The 20,523-nt window shown below is 34.2% G+C and overlaps 1 protein-coding gene across 1 annotated transcript in view; it reads right to left on the bottom strand.

The window, feature by feature from the left end:
• LOC131049953 (uncharacterized) overlaps positions 1-20,523 on the bottom strand; it is a 245,830-nt gene that overhangs the window by 16,580 nt on the left and 208,727 nt on the right. The window contains exons 36-39 of the mRNA XM_057984065.2: positions 19,883-19,993; positions 10,389-10,456; positions 10,157-10,223; positions 9,905-9,973 (exon numbers count right to left, since the gene is read on the bottom strand). Of these exons, the coding sequence (XP_057840048.2) occupies positions 9,905-9,973; positions 10,157-10,223; positions 10,389-10,456; positions 19,883-19,993 (315 nt within the window). The remainder of the gene's footprint in view (positions 1-9,904; positions 9,974-10,156; positions 10,224-10,388; positions 10,457-19,882; positions 19,994-20,523) is intronic.

Here is a 20,523-nt window from a genome sequence, read left to right as displayed (position 1 = left end):
GTTGTAAAATCTTGCAAGGACAAGGCGAGGTTTGATTTTAAGCTCCGGTCCTTCACTGAGGGACAGGAGCGATTTTGACTCCTGGGGCATTTCCGTGTTCGTGAAATTCTTCAATTTATATTCAACGGAAAGATCACGCCTTTCTTTATCACTTCCATTTCGAAATTTGTCTTGATCCTGCAGAGACAGTAAGATTTTTGAAAACAAGCTCCAGTCCTTGACTGAGGGACAAGAGCGATTTTGCTCCCACAGGTCAAAATATCATAATTTTACGAATTTAATCACTTCACAATGCAAAAACAAATCATTTCCAATGCCCGGGATCAAATATCAAAATTTCCAAAATTTGGTCAAAATCACTCAATTGGACAAAATTCACAATTTCATCATTCACACTTAGACAAATTTAGGACTCTGCATTCAAAATTCCAATTGAAAATGGACCAACTCACTTAGCCTCTGGCGAATTCACTTTATTGCAAAATTGCATCCTACGAAAGGAAGCTCAAAAAGCTCTCAAGACCGACTGGATTCTGGCCTGAAAACGCCAAAATGAAAAACCCTAAGGCTTGACCCTAATCCAGACAACTAACAAACTAAGCCAAAACCCTAAAAAGCAAAGCGAAAACGAGCAAAACGAGCAAAAAAAAAAAATGGGTCCCCATTTGCAATGGGGCGATGTGTGAAAACGTCACAACAGGTCCCTAATAGGTTCATCCTCTTTTTTGTATTTGAAAGAATTTGAGCAACAATTCATATGCATCAACCACAGGTTTGAATCTTTCAAGAAACTTTACCTTTAAACCATCCTAGCAAGTAATACATCCATATTCCAAATTCTGAACAGCGTTTCCAATGAGGCTTTCAACAAACAATCGCACAAATACATCTTCTACTTGAAATCCCAGAATCCCACAAGAAACCGTGAATGCTTTGGTCTGGTCATCAAGATCTTGTGCCTTATCTCCAACAAACTTTGGAAAATATTTTCTTGATCTTTCAGGCAATGATGAGTATTGGGACAAAGCCAAGGGTCCAATCTGAGTTCCCCATGGTTGGGCTTCAACTAAAGCCATGACACATACTGGAATTCTTCTACCAATAGGTTTTCAAATAAAACGCAGAGTTGCCAGCATCCATCCTCAGGGAAACACCTCCAAATTTCTGAGGAAATTCGGCACCAGTACTTTGATTTCATCCTCAGCAGAGTCGCCAAAAATCTGTTGGTTAACAGATTTGTCACTTCAGTTTTATACTCTTTTGCCCATGTCAATGACAATTTGACCAATAGTTGAGTCACTTGCAATGGTATTTGCAAGTGCTCTCTGCTTATTTTACAAGGCGCAACTACCTTCGAATGATATGCAATGAATGAAAACACTGGATATGTTTTTCGCCAAAAAGCAAAAAAGGCAAACTAACACCTACCCATAACCATGAAAGTAGATGCAAAAGATTGATTTTAGAATGAGGTGAATGTAGACAAACAACACAAAGTTTACCTATCCCACACTCACAAATGATATCCAGGGAAAGAAAGAACAACAGACCCTTTTCAACGAATGATTTAATCTAAATTCAAAGCTTCAAAATTAAATACATACACAATCCAATATAATAGAATGACACTGAAAGTAATTACAAAGAAGCATAGTTCATTGCAATTTAAAGAAAACATTAATAAATTCAAAGACTCAAAAATATCCTCTTTATTCCTTCAATGTCAAAATGTGAGTTCACAGACTCCACACCATTGTACAATAAAACTATACTCTCTTTTCCCCCTTTCCCCTTCTCCCTCTCCATAATTCTGTTAATTACATATTTAAAGACTCTCCAATTAGCCTTTTCAATTTCTATAACTGCTTCTTTTTTAAAGAATGAAATAACCCTTTCACATTCCCATGAAATTGCTGCTCTCAAAATGATTTAAAACTTCTTAAAATGTTTTAAATTATCATATATTAACTATAGAGAAATTGAGAAATTCTTAATTTCTCCTACAGCGACTTTTGAGTAATTTCACTGCGAGTTAACTAGGCATCCTGGGGCCATGAAAGTTTGTGAGCACTTATACTAATTAAAATAAAACATGGGTTTTTAACCATTTTTTAACAACTCAGAAAATTGATGTACTTCCTTCGTAAACCGGCCCTGCTAACTATATCGCTCCATAGAGAAAATATTAAAATAACATATCATATGAGCTTGTATGGCCATATAATTAAAATTGTTGGCATTTGCAACCTTTTTTTTCGGATGCACTTTAGACTTGTGAATCAATGATGTCGGGAAATTGGGAATTTTCAGAACTTTAGAACCATTGTTGGCAAGTCGGGAATTTTCAGAACTTCAGAATCATTGTCGGCAAGTCGGAGATTTTTAGAACTTTAGAACCATTTGTTGACAAGTTGGGAATTTTCAAAACTTCAGAACCATTGTCAACAAATCAAGAATTTTCAAGACTTCAGAACCATTGTCGGGAAGTCTAGAATTTTTGGAAGTTTGCTTGAAAAATGCCGACTATGAATGAGGACTTAAAAGTTTAAATTTGGCCAAGTTAAAAAAAATGGACCAACAGATTGATAATCCTTTCTGGATTCTTAGTAGTTGATTTGCATCATGCAAAGTCAAAGAAGTAGAAAAAAAGGCTCGCAATCTACAATAAAGAAATGTTGGCCATCATGCATGCACTAGCAAGTTCAGGCAATATCTAGTGGGTGGTAAATTACTTGCCATGTTTTTGGCAAGTTTTTCACAAAAACTTGGTGAGTCTTTGGAAAAAACTCGGCTGCAAAAAAAAAAAGACCCAAACATGTCAAAAATTGTCTAATTTTTTTTTTCAAGTCACTCTCATTCTCTTCATTAAAATATAATATATATACATGAAATATAACATTTAAGTATAAGTGACATTTGACATATTGAAATGTCACTTATACTTTAAGTTATATTTCATGTATGTATTGGCAGGATGTTTGAGAGTGGTTTCAGATCTGTAGGAGTTATAATGCAAATTCTAGGTTTTAGAAGATCTTTTAAATTTTCAAACTTAGTCAAATTTCAGTAACTAGGAGGCTCCTATCAGCATAAGTCACATTTAAATATGTATTTTTCCTTTCTTATAATTTAAGTTATATTTCATGTATAAATTGGCAGGATGTTTGAGAGTGGTTTCAAATATGTAGGAGTTACAATGCAAATTCTAGGTTTTAGAAGATCTTTGAAGTAACCGATAGGCTCCTATCAGCATAAGTCACATTTCAATATGTCTTTTTCCTTTCTTATTATTTAAGTTATATTTCTTGTATATATTGGCAAGATATTTGAGAGTGGTTTCAAATATGTAGGAGTTATATTGCAAATTCTAGGTTTTAGAAGATCTTTTAATTTTTAGATAGTCAAATTTCAATAATCATTAAGCTCCTATCAGCATTCTCTCGCTCTCTCTACCTCACTTTATTTGCCTCAAATTCTAGACCTATCTATCTTCCTATCACTCTTCCTCCATCCCCTCTCTCTACCTCTCTCTCACCCTCAGACCACTGCAAGGGGTACTACGCTCAACCTCATTTTGGTGAGGTGGAGGAGGGCATCAGACTCCTAGGACTAGACCCTCTAGTTCTATCTCTCCCCTATTTTTCACTAGAGCTAAAAAGAGGAAGATGTAAAATGTTTTGATGTAGTATTTACTTATAGTTTTAGAAAAACAATTTTCTATTTCATTTTGTTTCAGTCTATCAACCACCAGCATTCCATAAGAGGATGTCATTTTGTACCCAATTTGCGTTTAAATCAATCAAATATATCTAGATTCAATTTGTTTCTTTTGTGTTTCTCATTTATTGACTAAATTTTGCAAAAAAAATGCATTTCAAATTAAATTTAAGCAATTTTTTTAATTGTCGAGTACTAGCCGAGTTTTTCCCGAGTTTGTTTTTCAGGCCTTGGCGAGTAGTTCAACTGTGGCTTCAAGTACTTTCTTAATCAAAAGGATTTGAGTGAAAGACAACAAAAATGGGTAAATAATGTTCAGGCCTATAACTTTGACATTGAATATATTAGAGGAAAATAGAACATAGTAGCAAATGTCTTGTCAAGGAAGCCCAATCTATGCTCTATAACTGATATTTCAACATATTGGAAAGCTTAAATTTTAGTAGAGTATTCTAAGAATGAATTTTCTATTGACATCACACAAGGTAAGTTGAAAGATGATAGATACGAGGTAGTAAATGAGCTCATAGTCTACAATGATGGAGTGTATCTTGTCCTTGAGTGAAAAACAAAGGATATCATTCTAAGGCTAGTCCATGACACCCCATTAGCAAGACACCCAAGATATTTCAATACATACAAACAAATTAGGAAAACCTTCACTTGAAAAGGACTCAAAAGCAATGTCTTTAAACACATCAAAGAAGACATGGCTTGTCAATAAGCAAAATTGAGTAATCTTTTTGAACATGTCTATTGCAACCTATACCTATTCCAAAAAAAATAGGAGTCATCTCAATGGATTTTATCATGAGATCCCCAAAGGTGTATGGTAAGGATTGTATTTGTCATGTCCCCTTTGTAGGCATAAGTGTGAAACAAGGATTCTTGGCCCATTCCTAACTCTTGTAGGCTAATTAAGCTTAAGAAAAGGAAATATTTAATTATTTTTGTAAAGTTGAATATTTTATGTTAAATTGACATACTAAAGACCAAAAATAAATTTAAAATAAAGAAAGTCACTTTATAAGCAAGAATATTTCAAAGGGTAGTATAAAAGAAATTGTAAGGAGAATTTCATATATTTTCGACAAATTCATTTTTCTATTGTGAAGTTTGGACATTTGTTCAACTTGAAACCTTAAGATGAAAACCTTAAGGGAAAAATGGTTTTGGAGAAGGATTTCTTAATAGCCAATTTGAAGTGGATACAATCATAGTTCACCACTGCGTGGGAAGATTGACAATTTAAAATTGTAATTAAAGATTTCAATTTTGTATAGCAATGTAGGTTCGAATTCGAAGTTAAATATATTTGTTATTGAGCTGGGTGAATTGTAGAAGCCTCAAAGAAAAGAAAAAAAAGGAAATATATATTAAGTTTGGATGCCATATTCATTCTTAGGCAAAGCAATGAAGTCACAAGATAAGAAAGGGTCACAACAAACAACAAAAGGTTGAGGACGAGTTGCAACCACATTGAAGGAGTTGTAAAACCTGCCACTGGCCTTATTTCTGACATTCAATATATTCACTGCTGTTTTATGGGTTTAAGGAACCACAACATGAATCTTGATCAAGCACAACCTTGTACATGAAGTTTGACAAGATAAAAATTAGAGTATTGTTGTTGGTCGGTAGTATTAAAAAGTGAGATGCCTTGTGCTATGAAGGTGTGGAGAGTATAAAGAAGGGAGTCACCTTTGTATTCAGAAGGATTTGCCGACTAACAATGAACTACAACACCTATCATCTATTCCTTGAAATGAATCATGCCATTTTAAGGAGTTACAAGGGAGGCATTTGATAATAAGGAGCAGCAATACAATTTATGTGCAGTCGCAGGCTTTGTGGAAGCCTAGAAACTCATAAATCTGAAATGGTCCATAATATCCAACGCACCGGCAATTTTCCAGCAGGTTAGAAATTTCCAGCCTGCCACTTAGAACCAACATAGTTCATTTATATTCTTAATTCTGTGCGTTTTGGTTTACCTCCAATTTTTGAATTTTGTTTATCAAAAGAACCTCTATTAGATATTAATAACATTTATGAGAAATTTATAACTGGAAGGCAATTGAAATGTGATCTTTTCCCACTCATCATGCTTTGTAAGTGAGAGCTATGTTGAATGTATTATCTTTAATATTATAATGTTAAACTTGCATAATTTCATAACAAAACAACAGCATCTCAATAGGGTATTATGTCAGACATTTGAAGAAATCAAAGAGAAAAATCAGTGGAGGATTTTACAGTATTTTTGTTGCAGTTGATGAACTTACCAAATATGCAGATTTCTTCACTATCTCTTTTGAATATAAGGCACCTCAAGTAGTTGAATTGTTCTTCAAAGAAGTTTTTATACTTCATGGTTTGTCTTAAACAATAATAAGTGATAGAGATAGCACGTTCCTTTGTCTTTTTTTGGTAGGAGATATTCAAATTGATAGGAACTAAGATAGGACCTAGCAGGAGTTATCACCCTTAGACTAAAATTGTGAACAAATGGATTCAGGATTACTTCGAGACTAGAGTAACAATACTCGCTTGGACTCGCCCAAAATCGATTAGTCATCCTCGCTAAGTCTAAGGGACTTGGACTTGGCCGAGTTTTCTCTAGACTCGCAAAGTCTAGGCCTAAGATTCGGCCATTATTTTTTCTTTAAAATCTCACAAAATTTCAATGCTTTTTGGTTTATGACATGCCCCTAGACTACACACATGAAACATAACATTCAACTACCCATCTTTGTCTTGAAGTCAGTCTCATTCTTTTCATCAGAATATATACATGAAATACACCATTTAAGTATAAGTTACATTTCAATATGTGAAAAACACATATTGAAATGTGACTTATACTTTAAGTTATATTTCATGTATACATTGGTAGGATGTTTGAGAGTGGTTTTAGATCTCTAGGAGCTTGTTAACAAAACATGCAGTATTGAAAGGCTTGCAAAACAAATTACTAATAAATTCCTTAATTAAATATACACCAAAATCATTGAGACACAAGCAAGTATCATGGCAACATCATCATCCACGACCCATCTTAGATGCCAGCGCATGACATGTCATGATGTTGGGATGAATAATGCAACCTCCTTTAAGCCAGTCTTATAATTTTACTTTTAATACTTGTTTTGATGCCATGGATTTCATATTCCATTATGTATACATTTTGACAATATTTATAAATCTAAGTGTGTTATTTCCTTCAACTACAATATGCATTTATACTTCTGTGATAAATAAATACTAGTATATATGATCAAATTAGCTTCTATTTGATGATTTCATTATGTCTTTAAGGCTTATTTAATAAAGGATGCATTAAACAAGTTTTAAATCCTTTAAAATCTTTGAATTTCTTGGCTTTCTCACTTTGCCAAGTTCTTGCTGATTTTTATTGCCAAGTCCAAAACATTCTTGCTGAGTCCGAGGCAAGTCTGAGTCTTGTAACTATGGATCTTACATAATCTTGAGGAGGATTGGTGAGGTTATTTATGAACTGAAGTTACTGAAACAAAGTAAAATTCATAATGTGTTTCATATTTCATGCCTCATAATGGCACTTGGTTAGCATCTTAGATTTTCAATAAGTTACCTCCACTTGATGACAAAGGCAAGTTGATTCTAGTACTTGAAGCTATCATGGATAAGCAGGAGAGAAAATTGAGAAATAGGTGCATTTATAAATACTTGATCAGTTGATCCATTAGAACGATCTTCCAACAAATGATGTCCCTTGGGAAGGAGAGCAGGGTTTAGAGCATCCAAATTTGCAATTGCTTGAGGACAAGTAATTCTAGAAAGGGAGGACTATCATATCCCCATATCAAGTGTATGTCTAAAGAAGACTCTTAACCTATTATTTATTTCCCATAGGTTAATGGGGTGGTGCAATGAAAATAATTAATAATTTAATTTGTCATAAAAGTTAACTTTAATTTATATTCATAAAAAGACAATTTCCCATTTATTATTAAAAAGGTTGTTTTAAAAGAGGGGAAAAACTAACAATAGGAATTGGGTTCAAAATTCAAAAATAAAGTCTAGAGGGAAAGGGAAGAAATTATATTACTTTTCTTCAAAAAGCCTAAAGGAAAAAAGGGTGTCTTTGGACATGTAGTGTTGCGGTTAAAACACTTCGTTGGTGAAGCGGCCACCAAGGTTCAAACCCTTGCTGGGCCATTGTGCTCGTAGGCCTTGTATCCTCATTGGGCCATTGTGCTCGTGGGTTTGAACAAGTGAAGTGTGGGGATGAGGTCCCCCGGTTGTGGCATCACCGGTTCATAGCTCCGCGTCAAAAGCGTTTCACATGGAGCCGGAGGGCGTGTCATGCCAGCTTCGCTGGTCACGTAAAAAAGTTTACCAGGCATTTAAAAAAAAAGGAGGAAAAATGGGGAATCGAGAAGGTAACCAATTTATATTTATCAAATCTATTTCTCTAAATATTGAATATTGTTCCTTCTTGTCATAGGGTAAAACTATTTTGGTAAAAAATGGATTCAAAGAGGAGAACCCTCCTATTTTTTGACTAATTTCATTTAGTGATTATCATTGAGCTAAGTAGCTGAAGGTTTCTAGTGTATTTCAATTGGAGTGAAGATTTTTAGTTTTCCAATTGTATTTGTGAGACATTATTATGGTAAAAATATATTTTATATTATTGGCCATTTAATGTTGTTCTTGTAACAACTGATTTTTGGTATTGCCATTACACCTAATTACCTAGTTAGGCCAGCCCCAGCTACTATTTACTAATTATTATTGGAAAAGATTGCCTCACATGTCAAAGCTAATAAGTTTGGATTTGTAGCACCTCATAATTTGAGTGGCGATTAAGAAAGGGAGATGAAATACTATGGTTAGAGGCTTTGATCCTTTATTTGAGGCTACTGTTTATAATGTATGATATTATTTAATATTTGAGCTGCTGTACAATCTTTATTCTGCTACTTCACTTTGGGGAAAGGTAAACTAATAAGCGCCCCTTGTGGTCTATGAAATGCTCTAATATTTGTTTATTATAGGGCATTTCTAATACTGTAACTGCCGATTATTTTTAGTTTATTTTATAATTGTTTCCTGTATTGCATATATCGAGCAGCAATAATAAAATAAATTGGCTATTAAGTTCTTTGTAAATTTTTGTGCAGTTTATTGCCAAATATAGTATAGGTCTAGAAATGGATTTCAATATTCTAAGTATGGATAGCTGTGCTGCCATGAAATTAAAATCACTTTTATTTCTGGCATTTATATTCTAGTGTTAATCTATGCAGTTCAACACCAGATTAAGATTTTGTAATTTCTTATGGAAGACTTGCCCCCAGAACTAGCTTCAATTGTTACTAATTATCAATTGTATTTAATTTGGAAGGCTTGTCACCAAAATAACATTTCACTATTTCTATATTTTGCATCAATTGCTATATTAAGTTGTGCGGCTTACTGCAATCAAGTATTTTTTTGTAATAATCAATCTAATCCCTTTCATTATATGCTCTCACCTTAAAGACATCAGGATTTTGGTGATCAAAAGGTATCAAGGTTTATGCATTGTCCAAAACCACGTTTTGAAACACTTGGAAGACAGCATTGAAAATGTTGTAGGTTGCAATTATGGCGGATGAATCAATGGGCAATTCTTGACGATTTTCCTGATTATTTGGTTAATTATTATTGATTAGCTCATCTGATGCTATTTTGAATTTTAAAATCAAATTTTCACATAAAACTGCATCTATAATCAAACTAGTTTTTCTTTATATTTTTATTGTCAAATTAAATATTATTTTATATTGTATTGTAACAAACCAGACTATCCAATAGAGTTGTAGTTATCTTGAAACCTCAATCTTTGTGCAACAAATTGAGCTATTAAATTTATAACAACTTTATTAAGGCTTCCCAGCTTCCAAGCAATTTGCTGACCACTGAATTTTTGGCAGTCTTTCCCTCATCAAGTTCAATCTGAAACTAGTTAGTCAGACTACACATAAAGGTATACGTCTTTCATATTATCGGATTTAAAATGGATATAATGATGAACAGAATTAAAATAACTGGTAGAAAGTAAAGTTCCACCATTGCTGGCAATGGTGAAGAAATAAAATAGAAACATTGCGAATAAAAGAGAAGCAATAAAAACCTCAAACAAAACTTTAATACTTACTGGAAGAAAAATAAGACCATGTAAGAACCCAAGTATCACAAGGGCAAGGTACATGCGGAAATAGTACACCTGCATGAATAGAAAATTAAATTACAAAATAAGATTTATAAACATGTAAATATCGATACTTTCGTATGGCTACACAATACTTTATCTACATAGCATTTATAAGAACTCAGATGTTTGTGTGTGTGTGTGTGTGTGTGTGTGTGTGTGTGAGAGAGAGAGAGAGAGAGAGAGAGAGAGAGAAACCTCAAATATTTCCGATCGTGCAAAGTATAATACAAGCACCCCCACAAATTTTGTAATTGTTATTCCACTGCAAGTAAGCCCATTCATTAGAAAACTGGTGCAACAAACTGCATAAGACTGTAGAAATTCTGAAAAATCTTCCAATCGACTCCAAGAAAAACCTAGGTAGACTGAAAGTTCTATTACTTCTTGTTAGAGCTTATCATAGTAAGAGAAATTAGTATTGTTTTACCTGAAAATGGATGCTCCCATGGTTGTGAGTGCCTCTTGTGCACGCTGTGACCTACTTCCCTCACTCACCTTCAAGAAAACATACATTATATTCTACGTTAGATCTCATTCCAAGAGTTCTGACAAAAAAAACTATATAATGATATAAAATTTCTTATATAATTTATAAATACATCAAACATCACCTTGACAGACCTTCACAGTCACAGCTATTTATATCGGCTATGCTTTGTGGCTTTGGAAAACAGTAGATATTGACTAAATTTCTCAAATAGCACACTTTTGGCAATTTTCTATAATTTGATTTAGTCACCAGTTCTATGAAAATAAAGGCAATAATATATCTTCAAGTCCATATCAAATTTAAAGAAACTAGACATTAAGTTGCCACTGTTGAATCCAAATATAGATTTTAGCAAATGATGTAAGTTAAAAAAGATTAATTCTTTCATGAACCACAGATTGATGGGCAGTGCTTGGAAGAAACACACTTATTCAAGAAAAACATAAGCCACATTGGAAAGGATGTTTTAAGGGGTTTGTCAGGTGCTTTTGGAGGCATTTTCTTCAAGTTCACCATGTTCTTAAGCCCATGAAGAAGCATCAAATGGTAGTTCGGAATTTTGGGTATTTTATGTTGGTTGTTATGGAGGGTTATGGTAGGTAAAGGGAAATAACGGTCTATGAAAAAACCATTTGCTGTTTTGGAAAACTAGGGTTTGCATGTGCTCTTGATTCTTGGATCTTGTAAAAGATGCATGATGATTTATAGTAGTAATCTTTAGCCAATGATAATAGGTGTTGAAATTCTAAGGCTATAAACTCATGGCCCATAGGAGTCTTCTTGTACTATTTTCGAGATGATACAATCCTTGTTAAGTTACATGTTTCCATTTTGTTGTGGATTTCTGTCATTGCAAAGCGTATGGACATATTGAATACAAGAGTTCTAGGACATTTATTTGTGTCATACTTTCCATTTATTTACATCCTAAGAGATTGAGAAAAAAAAAACACTACTAAGTGTGGCTTTGAATGAATTGAGTGGCAAGCTCTGCAAATACCCTGCATCTGCTACTGGATCTCAAGTAAACCTTCACCATATTCTCTCAAGCCAACATTATGATCAGCTATGTAAACCTTCAACCATATTCCCTCAAGCCAACTGACAAATGATAAGGTGAGAAAGCTCTTGGTTGTGCCTTTTAGGATCAGATATGTGATCTTGTATGATTTCTTGGCTTGGCAATCTACATTATTGTTACTCTTGCTCGTCTCCTAGATTGAATAGCATAAGCATGGAATTACTAAAAGGAAATTTTAAGGGGTGATGAATGTTGACTTTAAACTCCATTGGAATCTTAGGACTTGAAAGTATTGAAAGGTAAAAACTAATTTAAAGAAAACTAAACAAGACCTATGCCCATGTGAATACACTCAAACCTTGATTGGAGTTGCATGCTGTTTAAGGAAGACCTCTAAGAAAATTAAAGAAAAGTAATGCCAATTTTTGTGGCACAACTATAAGAGAAAATCCTTGAAATAGGAAATTGATGGCAGAAGTAGATAGAGACAACATTCATCTCACCTAGACATATTGGATTGTGTGACCCAAATTGAAGTGGACGAGCATTCACTTGGAGTTAACTCACCCAAGCTGTCAATATGTACCATAAACAAATGATAAATCATGGTAAATACATGGGCATATTACGCTTGGACATTTAACTCAAACTGAAACACTAAATGATTTCACAAACACAGACTATTCACAAGCACATCTTGGATTTTGCTTTAGACAAGATACTCACTTTCCTCACAATGAAGGACATCAACTATAAAACCACATTCTTCATCATCACTCATAACAAATGGCTTCTCTTCAATTTTCCATCTATGAGATCCTTTGCTTGTTGAATATAATTCATAACAACCTGGGTAAAGTAGCACATAACTCTATTTTTAGAGAACTGATTTTTATTGCACGAGGAAGAATTAGATCTGGCGAGAAGGTTAAGCTTGTTTTTCACAAGCAATGCAATTTCCTTTGTAATCAAGTCATTTTTCTTTAATTGATTTTCTTCATCAATCAAGGAGGAAATTACATCTTCCAAACTAGGATTAATCTTGTTTAGTGTGAATACAACAATAGCCTATTTCGCAAGCAAGTTGTTTAATAAAATAGCTTTGGCATCATCATTTGTACTTTGGAATTAATTTCAGTTAGTTGATGCACTTGAGAACAAAAAATATACTTGTGTGGAAGAATACTCTCCTTTCCTTGCACCTTCAGTCCATATAATTTCTACATTAGCCAAAATTTTGAGCTTGAACAATATGAGCCAAACAATGTATTAAGTTATTTAATAAAATAGCTTTGGCATCATCATTTCTTCTTTCAAATTTGTCTTTGTGAGATCAATGTGGTGTAGATATCAATCAAAGAACCCAAGTACTATTATTCATATGGTTTTTCAATCTTTCTTAGTCTACTTTGCTACTGCATTAGCATCTACTCGCTTGAGTGTGAATCCCCTAACAACATTCCATACATATTTTTTTTATAATGAATAAATTAAAGTTTTAACTTTCCAACTATAAAAGTCTTGGCCTTAAAGCTTCTCAATGCCAACTGTTTTTTCCTGGAAATTAAAAATTCTGCCCCCACTTAATCATAACAAGTTATAAGGGTGTTAGTACCATCAAGAATGCACCCCAAATAAGTTTTACAAGTTGACAACATAATTTGAACAAAAAAACATTTATGATTTTGATTTTACAAATATGTTTTGACAAACAATAATAATTTTCACAATATAACTAGATACTCTAAAATCATCAAGAATGCACCCTAAGGACATCTAGACATTTTAACAAATAAACAATTTGGCTTGAGATAATTTTATCTCATTAGTCTAGGCATTTTTATTTATTTTCAATGTTTCACAAGGACGCATCCCCCTACAAACCCAGTGTTTCTAGAATCCCACCACCCTACCACTAGCACTATCATCTCCAAGATGGCCTATGCATCTCCCATGGCCATACAACCAAAAAACAATTTAAAAAAAATGATCATTGTCCCCAAGATTGAACCCTAATGGCACATGGCCCCACCCAAATCCCACAAACTCAACAAAACACCCCCCCTATCCCCATTTCAATTCACAAAAACAAATCAACAAGAAGATGATAGTGTGAGTGTGACAGTGAGACCTACAAGTGCAAGGTGAAAGAGTGAGAGTGAAGAGCAAGAGTGTTGAGGAGGAGCAAGAAGAGTGACACTAGCTGCAAGCATTTTTCAAGCAAGAGATAGCATTCAATGACTGATTTTTTTTTTAATTTTAATTAGTTTCATGATTTATATTGATAATCAATAGACATGGCTGTATATTGTTATTATGGTATAGAATCCATAGACATGGCTGCATATTGTCATCAACAATGAAAAAAATCATATACCAAGTCGCAAATTTCAATTTTAATTTTAAATTTTTTGCGAAAGAAAAAAAATAATTATAAAACAGCTTTTAATTTTAATTTTTTTTATTTTAAAATTTAGTTTTATATGTTCACTTTTTTTATTTTGTCAAACCAGGATTATAATTTTTGTGTATCCTCCACTCTTGCACTTAGTGTGACCTAAATTAAGAAAAACAAAAGTGAAATCCTTGGTTGATAAAGATTAAAAACAAATATTTTTGCTTGTGTATCCTCTGCTTTTGCACTTCGTCCGACTTGACGTAGGAAAAATAAAAATAAAATCTTTGGGTCTTAATCCTTTGCATTATGCATAGTTTGAATTTTAATTTTACAATTATAAACTTACAAATTTTATATTGCTTATTGCAGTGTCACTATGAGTTCTCATGGCATGATTGAGGAAAAGGTTGAACATGAGCCTCGAAAAGTTCAAGACAATGCTCAAATTGAATCTGATTGTGCACATGATCATGATGAAAATGCAAAAGCAGCGAGGGTTGAAGGTGAAATCAATACCACTAGTTCCATTGCTAGTGCAAATATGTATTTCCCTTCTGATGTATTGGCAAAATTTGCAAAGGGTCCATTTGATCCTAAGTCTCCTCTAAGATAATTTGCAACAAAATTGCAAGTCAAGCCTGGGGCATTTGGGAGCACTAGGTTGTGGAAGTGCCACTTTGTAAAGTTCAATTTAAGGGCAGCATTACCAAACTTAATGCCCACCTCCTTCATATCCAAGGAAAAGCATAGAACTATGTGAGACCTTGCCAAAAAAATTGAACTATAGGGCTGAGATATGTAAGTTAAAAAGTGGTCCAAGTGGTGAAGAGAATGAACCTACATCTGCTTCCTTGTTTCTAAGGCAAAGGGGTCATTAGAGACAAGGTTATACTTCTACTACTTTGTAGAGGCAACTTATACATATGCTAGTTTCTTCTACTTCAAAGGTAGTAAAGGTTGGGGAAAATGCAAGATGACAAGTGATGCTCTAGACCCACTAGTAGAATTATTCAATGTGCTAAGGCAGATAATGCGTGGCAAATTCTTCTTTGCTAATGGCATTCTATTCCATATGGCTTGGCCTCATTATAAGGAGGTGATGACAAAGGTAACAAGGGTAGGACCATCATATGTGCCACCAAGGAGACAAAATCAATGACCACAATCTTTGATAAGAACTATTCCAAGATAAATATGTTAATAGAGAAAATGAGGGAATCATGGGTCACAAGTGATGCAGCATAGGCATCTTCCACTTATCAATATCATGGTACATATCCAAAGTGTTATTTTAAACCCTAGGTATATTAATCAGATTTATATAATTGATTATGCCCTAGGTTGTAATCAGATTTGCAGTATTTTAGTAAACCAACATAGATTAATTATGCCCTAGATTGCAATCAAATTTGCAGTATTTAATAAGCCAACATAAATCAGAAATAAAACAGTAGACAAACAAGCATAACCTGGGAAAACCTCCAAAGAGGAAAAACCCAACATGAAAGACCCACAGGTCAGATTATATATTCTCCTCTAAATATAAGTACAATACTTAGCTTGAATCTGATCTTCACATATCAGATCTGTCCCTTGTATGCTTCAAAGACTTGCATCAAAAACCACTATGTCCTCTTGGACAATTTCGCACCAATCTGAATAAGTTCGCACTCTTCCTTGAATTCGCACAGCAGAGCTAAATTGCCTTTTTTTATGATGAACTTGATGATTGTATATTGACTTGCAAATTGTCATTTATTTATATGCATCTTTTACACTTTGAAATGTAAGTCGGCCTCCTTGGTTTTTGGCGCCAATAGTTAAATGGCGTGTATATAGCATAGCGTGGCATTGTGAATAAGAAAGGGTCACGTTACCCTAGGATAGGACCCGGTCCTAAAGGGGGTTCGGATGTTGCCTTAAGGCATTCCAAACCCCTATAACCCTAAAGGCAATCCAAACCCCTATAACCCTAGTTACGATCAACACAAAAAGCCCTATTTTTTTGAAGTAGTTGATTCTTCAGGGCATCACAAGGATATTAATTTTCAATTTCAGATCCTTAAAGATGCTATACAGGAGGTTGGACTACAAAATGTGGTCCAAGTAGTGATAGATGTGGCCCATGTTTGCAAAGCTGCAAGGAAGTTAATTGAGGCAACTTATCGAAATATTTGGTGGACTCCTTGTTGTGCACATGCCATGACTAATTCACTTGAAGACATGGCAAAGATTGAATGGATTAGAGCAGTGGTCAATGACACTAGAGATGTATAGATCTTTATTTGCAACCACCACACTTCACATGCACTCTTCAAATCTTCTCTAAGAAAAAATTCTTGAAACCTGTCAAAACTAGATATGCATCATATTTCATTCTCTTGGAGAGGATGCTTGAGTTGTAGGAGGCATTGTAACTAATGGTTATGACAGCAAAATGGAATTGAAGGCCCAAGTCCAAGATAGAGCAAGGGAAGACGATGAAGGATATAATGAATAGTTGTGATTTTAGGGTGATGCAAAATATATTGTCTCCACCATTACTCCAATCTTCTTGGTAATTAGATATGGGGATGGCAATAAACCTAGCCTTGGAGGGGTGTATGAGAGCATTGATTCTATGCTAGACCAAATGAAGATTGTTGTGCGAGAAACCCCAAATTAGCATTCTATAATAAGCACACTCAACCAATCATTCATTAGAGATGGGTGAAGCTCTACACTCCCTTGCACATGGTTGTCTATGCATTGAACCCAAGTAGTATGTGCAAAGGCCTGGTGGAGTTACACCCATATAGGATGCTAAGATGAAGGTAGGGTTCATGAAGGCCATCCAAAAGATGTATGATCCTATAGAGATTGACATCATTCACACTAAGTGGACAAAACTTTTGACTCTTAAGGGTTATTCTAGGGGGGCCAAGCCAAGATGGATAGGGCAACTATGGTACCAAGAGGACCCCATTTTGTGGTGGACTCTGCATGGACCAACTTTTTTTACTACCTCTCTAGCCATTCACTTGCAATCTCAGTTTTCTAGTTTCTACTTATAGCTTCATTGACACCCTTAAGAGGAACAAGCCTACCACTAGGAGAGTAGAAAATCTTGTTTCTGTACAGAGTGCCTTGCATCTCATTGACTGCAAGACACTTTTGTACAAGAAGAGTCCAACATCGCAATGGGATGTAGAGCCAAAGGAGCTAGCACAAATTGATGAGGATGCTACACAGACAAAGCTAATTGGTATTAGTTTAAAGGACCTTGACCATGTGGAGTCGAACAATTCTACTAGTGAGGAGTTTGGAGAGATTAGAGGCCTCACTTCACTCCATTTTGTTATTTGGAACATTTGTAATCATCATTGTGCTCATTGTAATCATCCTTATGAAATCTTATGAATATAATTTAAATTTGAAAATCGACACTTTAATTTTTCAATGTAAAATTGTTAATATTCACTTCAAAGTTTTATACTTTCTAAGTTATACTGGTTTGCCAAAATCTCATTTATAATACTTATGCTTATAAATCTTTTTATAATTACTTTTTCAAGTACAATATGTATTTCAGTGCTGCACCCCCAAACGCCACTTCACTGCTATCCCAAACTTATGCCCTTGGTCCATTCGTCCTTGAAACCTGTCCCCACATCCCCCCATTAGAAAACTCCATGGAACTATGTTTACATTTGGTTTTTTAAATTTTTGAAAAACCCACCACACCACTCTAAAACATACCTATAACTACACCCTTACACCGTTTCAGTAACCTTTGCTGTAAGAGCTAAATTCCTTAGCCATTTGGTCAAACACTCATCCTTCTTAAGAAAAGGCTACTATGAAATAAAAATTGCCCAGAAAGTGCATTTTTCTGATAAAGATTCCACAGATCCAGATCTTAAGACTGGTGTATGTAAATCATATGCCCCTGCCACCTCCGAAAGGTCATCCACTTAAAAAGATGCCACACATGAAGGCACAACTAGATTCAGGCAATATGCATCAAACGTGACCTTAAATTGATGCAGACCAAAATATCAAGCCAAACAATCCGAATTCTTGTGAAATTATTGTTGAATCAGGCTATTTTTGTCATTGGAGGAGCTTTAAACCCTTAATCCTGAACTCTTACATGATTGTGGCAGTGTAAACAGATTTATTAAGAGTTTTATTTGGCCCAAATGAGTAATCAGATCAGATCTCAAACTTGAAAAAAACTGCCCAGTGCTCTTGGTAATATCTCTTTCAAATTCTGGTTTCAAAGTCTCTCCAATGCGCAACCCATTCTTTCGACTGGCATGCAATCACCAAAACAGGATGATGAATACCAACACTATATACAAAACAAAATGTGCTGATCATACAAATCTTGATACTGAAGCCACAAACAAAGAACCTCAGGTCTTTGATACCATGTTAAAAATTGTAATTTTTCAGTGATTTATTCATGCATTTGGACGGTATTCATACAAAGAAATCTAATGTGTTGGTATTATGAGCATATAGGTAAAACAAACCTACAAACAATATAACAATACAACAAAACCTCTAATAGATCTAGCTACCAAACAAATGACATGCTATGTTTAAAATTCTATTTCTAACAAAATCATGAATGTGGAGCCTACATTTGTTAAAGACTTATTTGGCCCAAATGGGTATTTAAATCAGATCTCAAACTTGAAATTAACCAGAGCTTCATCAATATATATTTCAAGTTCTGGTTATAAACTTTCTCCAGCCTGCAACACTTTCATTAAAATGGCATGCAATCACCAAAAGAGGATGCAGAATACCAACACGATATATCAAACAAAATCCGCTGATCACACAAATCTTGAAACTAAAGCCATAATTCTCTACAATACAATGGCGGAAATCGTATACTTCAGTGACTTATTCATGTATTTGGAATGTATTTATAATTTTATACAAAGAATTCCAACATGTGTTGTTATTTTGGGAATACAGGTCAAACAAATTAACAAACAATATAAGAAAACAACAAACCCTCTAACAGATCTAGCATATACTCTCCCACGGATCTAGCTACCACACAAATGACATACTAAGTTTGGATTCTATTTCTAAGAGCATCACGAGTGTGGGGCCCAAATGAGCAAGAATGAGAAATAATTTGTTGAATAATGTATGCTAACATATATGCTTTGATTGTCAGCTTGAATACAAATATGCATACTTTCAAATTACATAAATTGGCATCCAATGGAATCATGGATGATGCTCTGTGAATTAGGATTGCAATGGTTTCTGGGAGAGAATGGTAGCCAGCAGCAGATGTTCTATAACAAACCAATGGAACAATGCTTCTAAGCTTTAAAGCCTTATTGCAAAGATTGGTGCTGAAATTTTCTTACAGAACTGAGTTCTAAGTATGATATCCCTATGCCTCTTAATCATTTTCAGGATTACTTTTCTCATTTCAACACAGATTAGTTGTACTACTTACTTTTCTTTTGATGTTTGCATACACAGGTCATCGAAAGAATGGCATGGCCCAATAAACCACCCTGTAAAGTAGACGGATATAGATCGAGGTTTAAAAATAAAACAAAAAGACAAAGCAAGAGAAATAGAAACCAGATAGGAAAATGTAGAATTCATGAGCAGAAAAGATGCAAAAATATAGGAGAGGAACCAGGATTGAGGATGATTCCAGGATAAATTTAGAAAAAGGATAGGATTTTCTCTAGTAACATGTTAATGGTTCATGGTGTTTTTCTAAGTGACACAAACAGAAGTTACAGAACTACATGCTGCAACTACAATCTGGAACTCTATTGCCTCCTTCACTCATAGTATACAAATTTATATCACATTCCTTTTATGGAAATTTCTAATATACGTGTGAATAAGAATCGGGAAATATCAATCTTACAAAGTATTGAATTTTCAAGATTCAATCAGAGAACATAGGATCCTTATTTTGGCATAAAGTTTTTAACATCCAAAGCCAGAAAACTGAAATTTAAATACACAGACCATACTTACAGAAAATGCATGAGTAATGTGAACACAGAACTCAACCGCAATGCCAACTGACATTACAAGATTTACAACAGAGATTGCATTCAACTGAATGCTCAGAAGTGACATTACTCCCTGTACAATGCCAAAAGAATTCTTTTAGAATTATAAATACGCAATCTGACGAAGAAATATAAATAGCTGCAGGAAACCACATTAATTTTTAAACATAAACTACTCCTGATAATATTCTTTCTGAAAATTGTCAATTGTCTTAGTGGCAATTTGAATAGATTGCAAGCTGGGTTCTAGAATATAGCAAACAAATGGCAGGTCATATTATTATAGGGATTACATATGAATTAATAAATCATTCTGCTTGTAATTAAGTAATTTAAAATTTAGAATCAATACTAAAATCATCTACAGCAAAAATATCAGTATCTGAGCTTTTGTAGAACGGCTATTGACATGATACAAAAAAAGGTTGACATGACATTTAAATTGTAACTATCATCTTTGCTAAGAAAAATCTCCGAATCCTCTAAAGTATCCCTTCAACTTGGATGAGGTTGATTTCAATTTTCAACATCACTTCTTGTTCTATTGTATCCTTAAGAATGCAAATGGTAAAAATTTATTCATGAAAAACTTTGCTAGTACAT

The sequence above is a fragment of the Cryptomeria japonica genome, chromosome 8 (genome assembly GCF_030272615.1).
Source record: "Cryptomeria japonica chromosome 8, Sugi_1.0, whole genome shotgun sequence".
NCBI lineage: Eukaryota > Viridiplantae > Streptophyta > Pinopsida > Cupressales > Cupressaceae > Cryptomeria > Cryptomeria japonica.
Note: the sequence above shows the minus strand (reverse complement) of the source record. Positions and strands in the feature narration are given on the sequence as shown.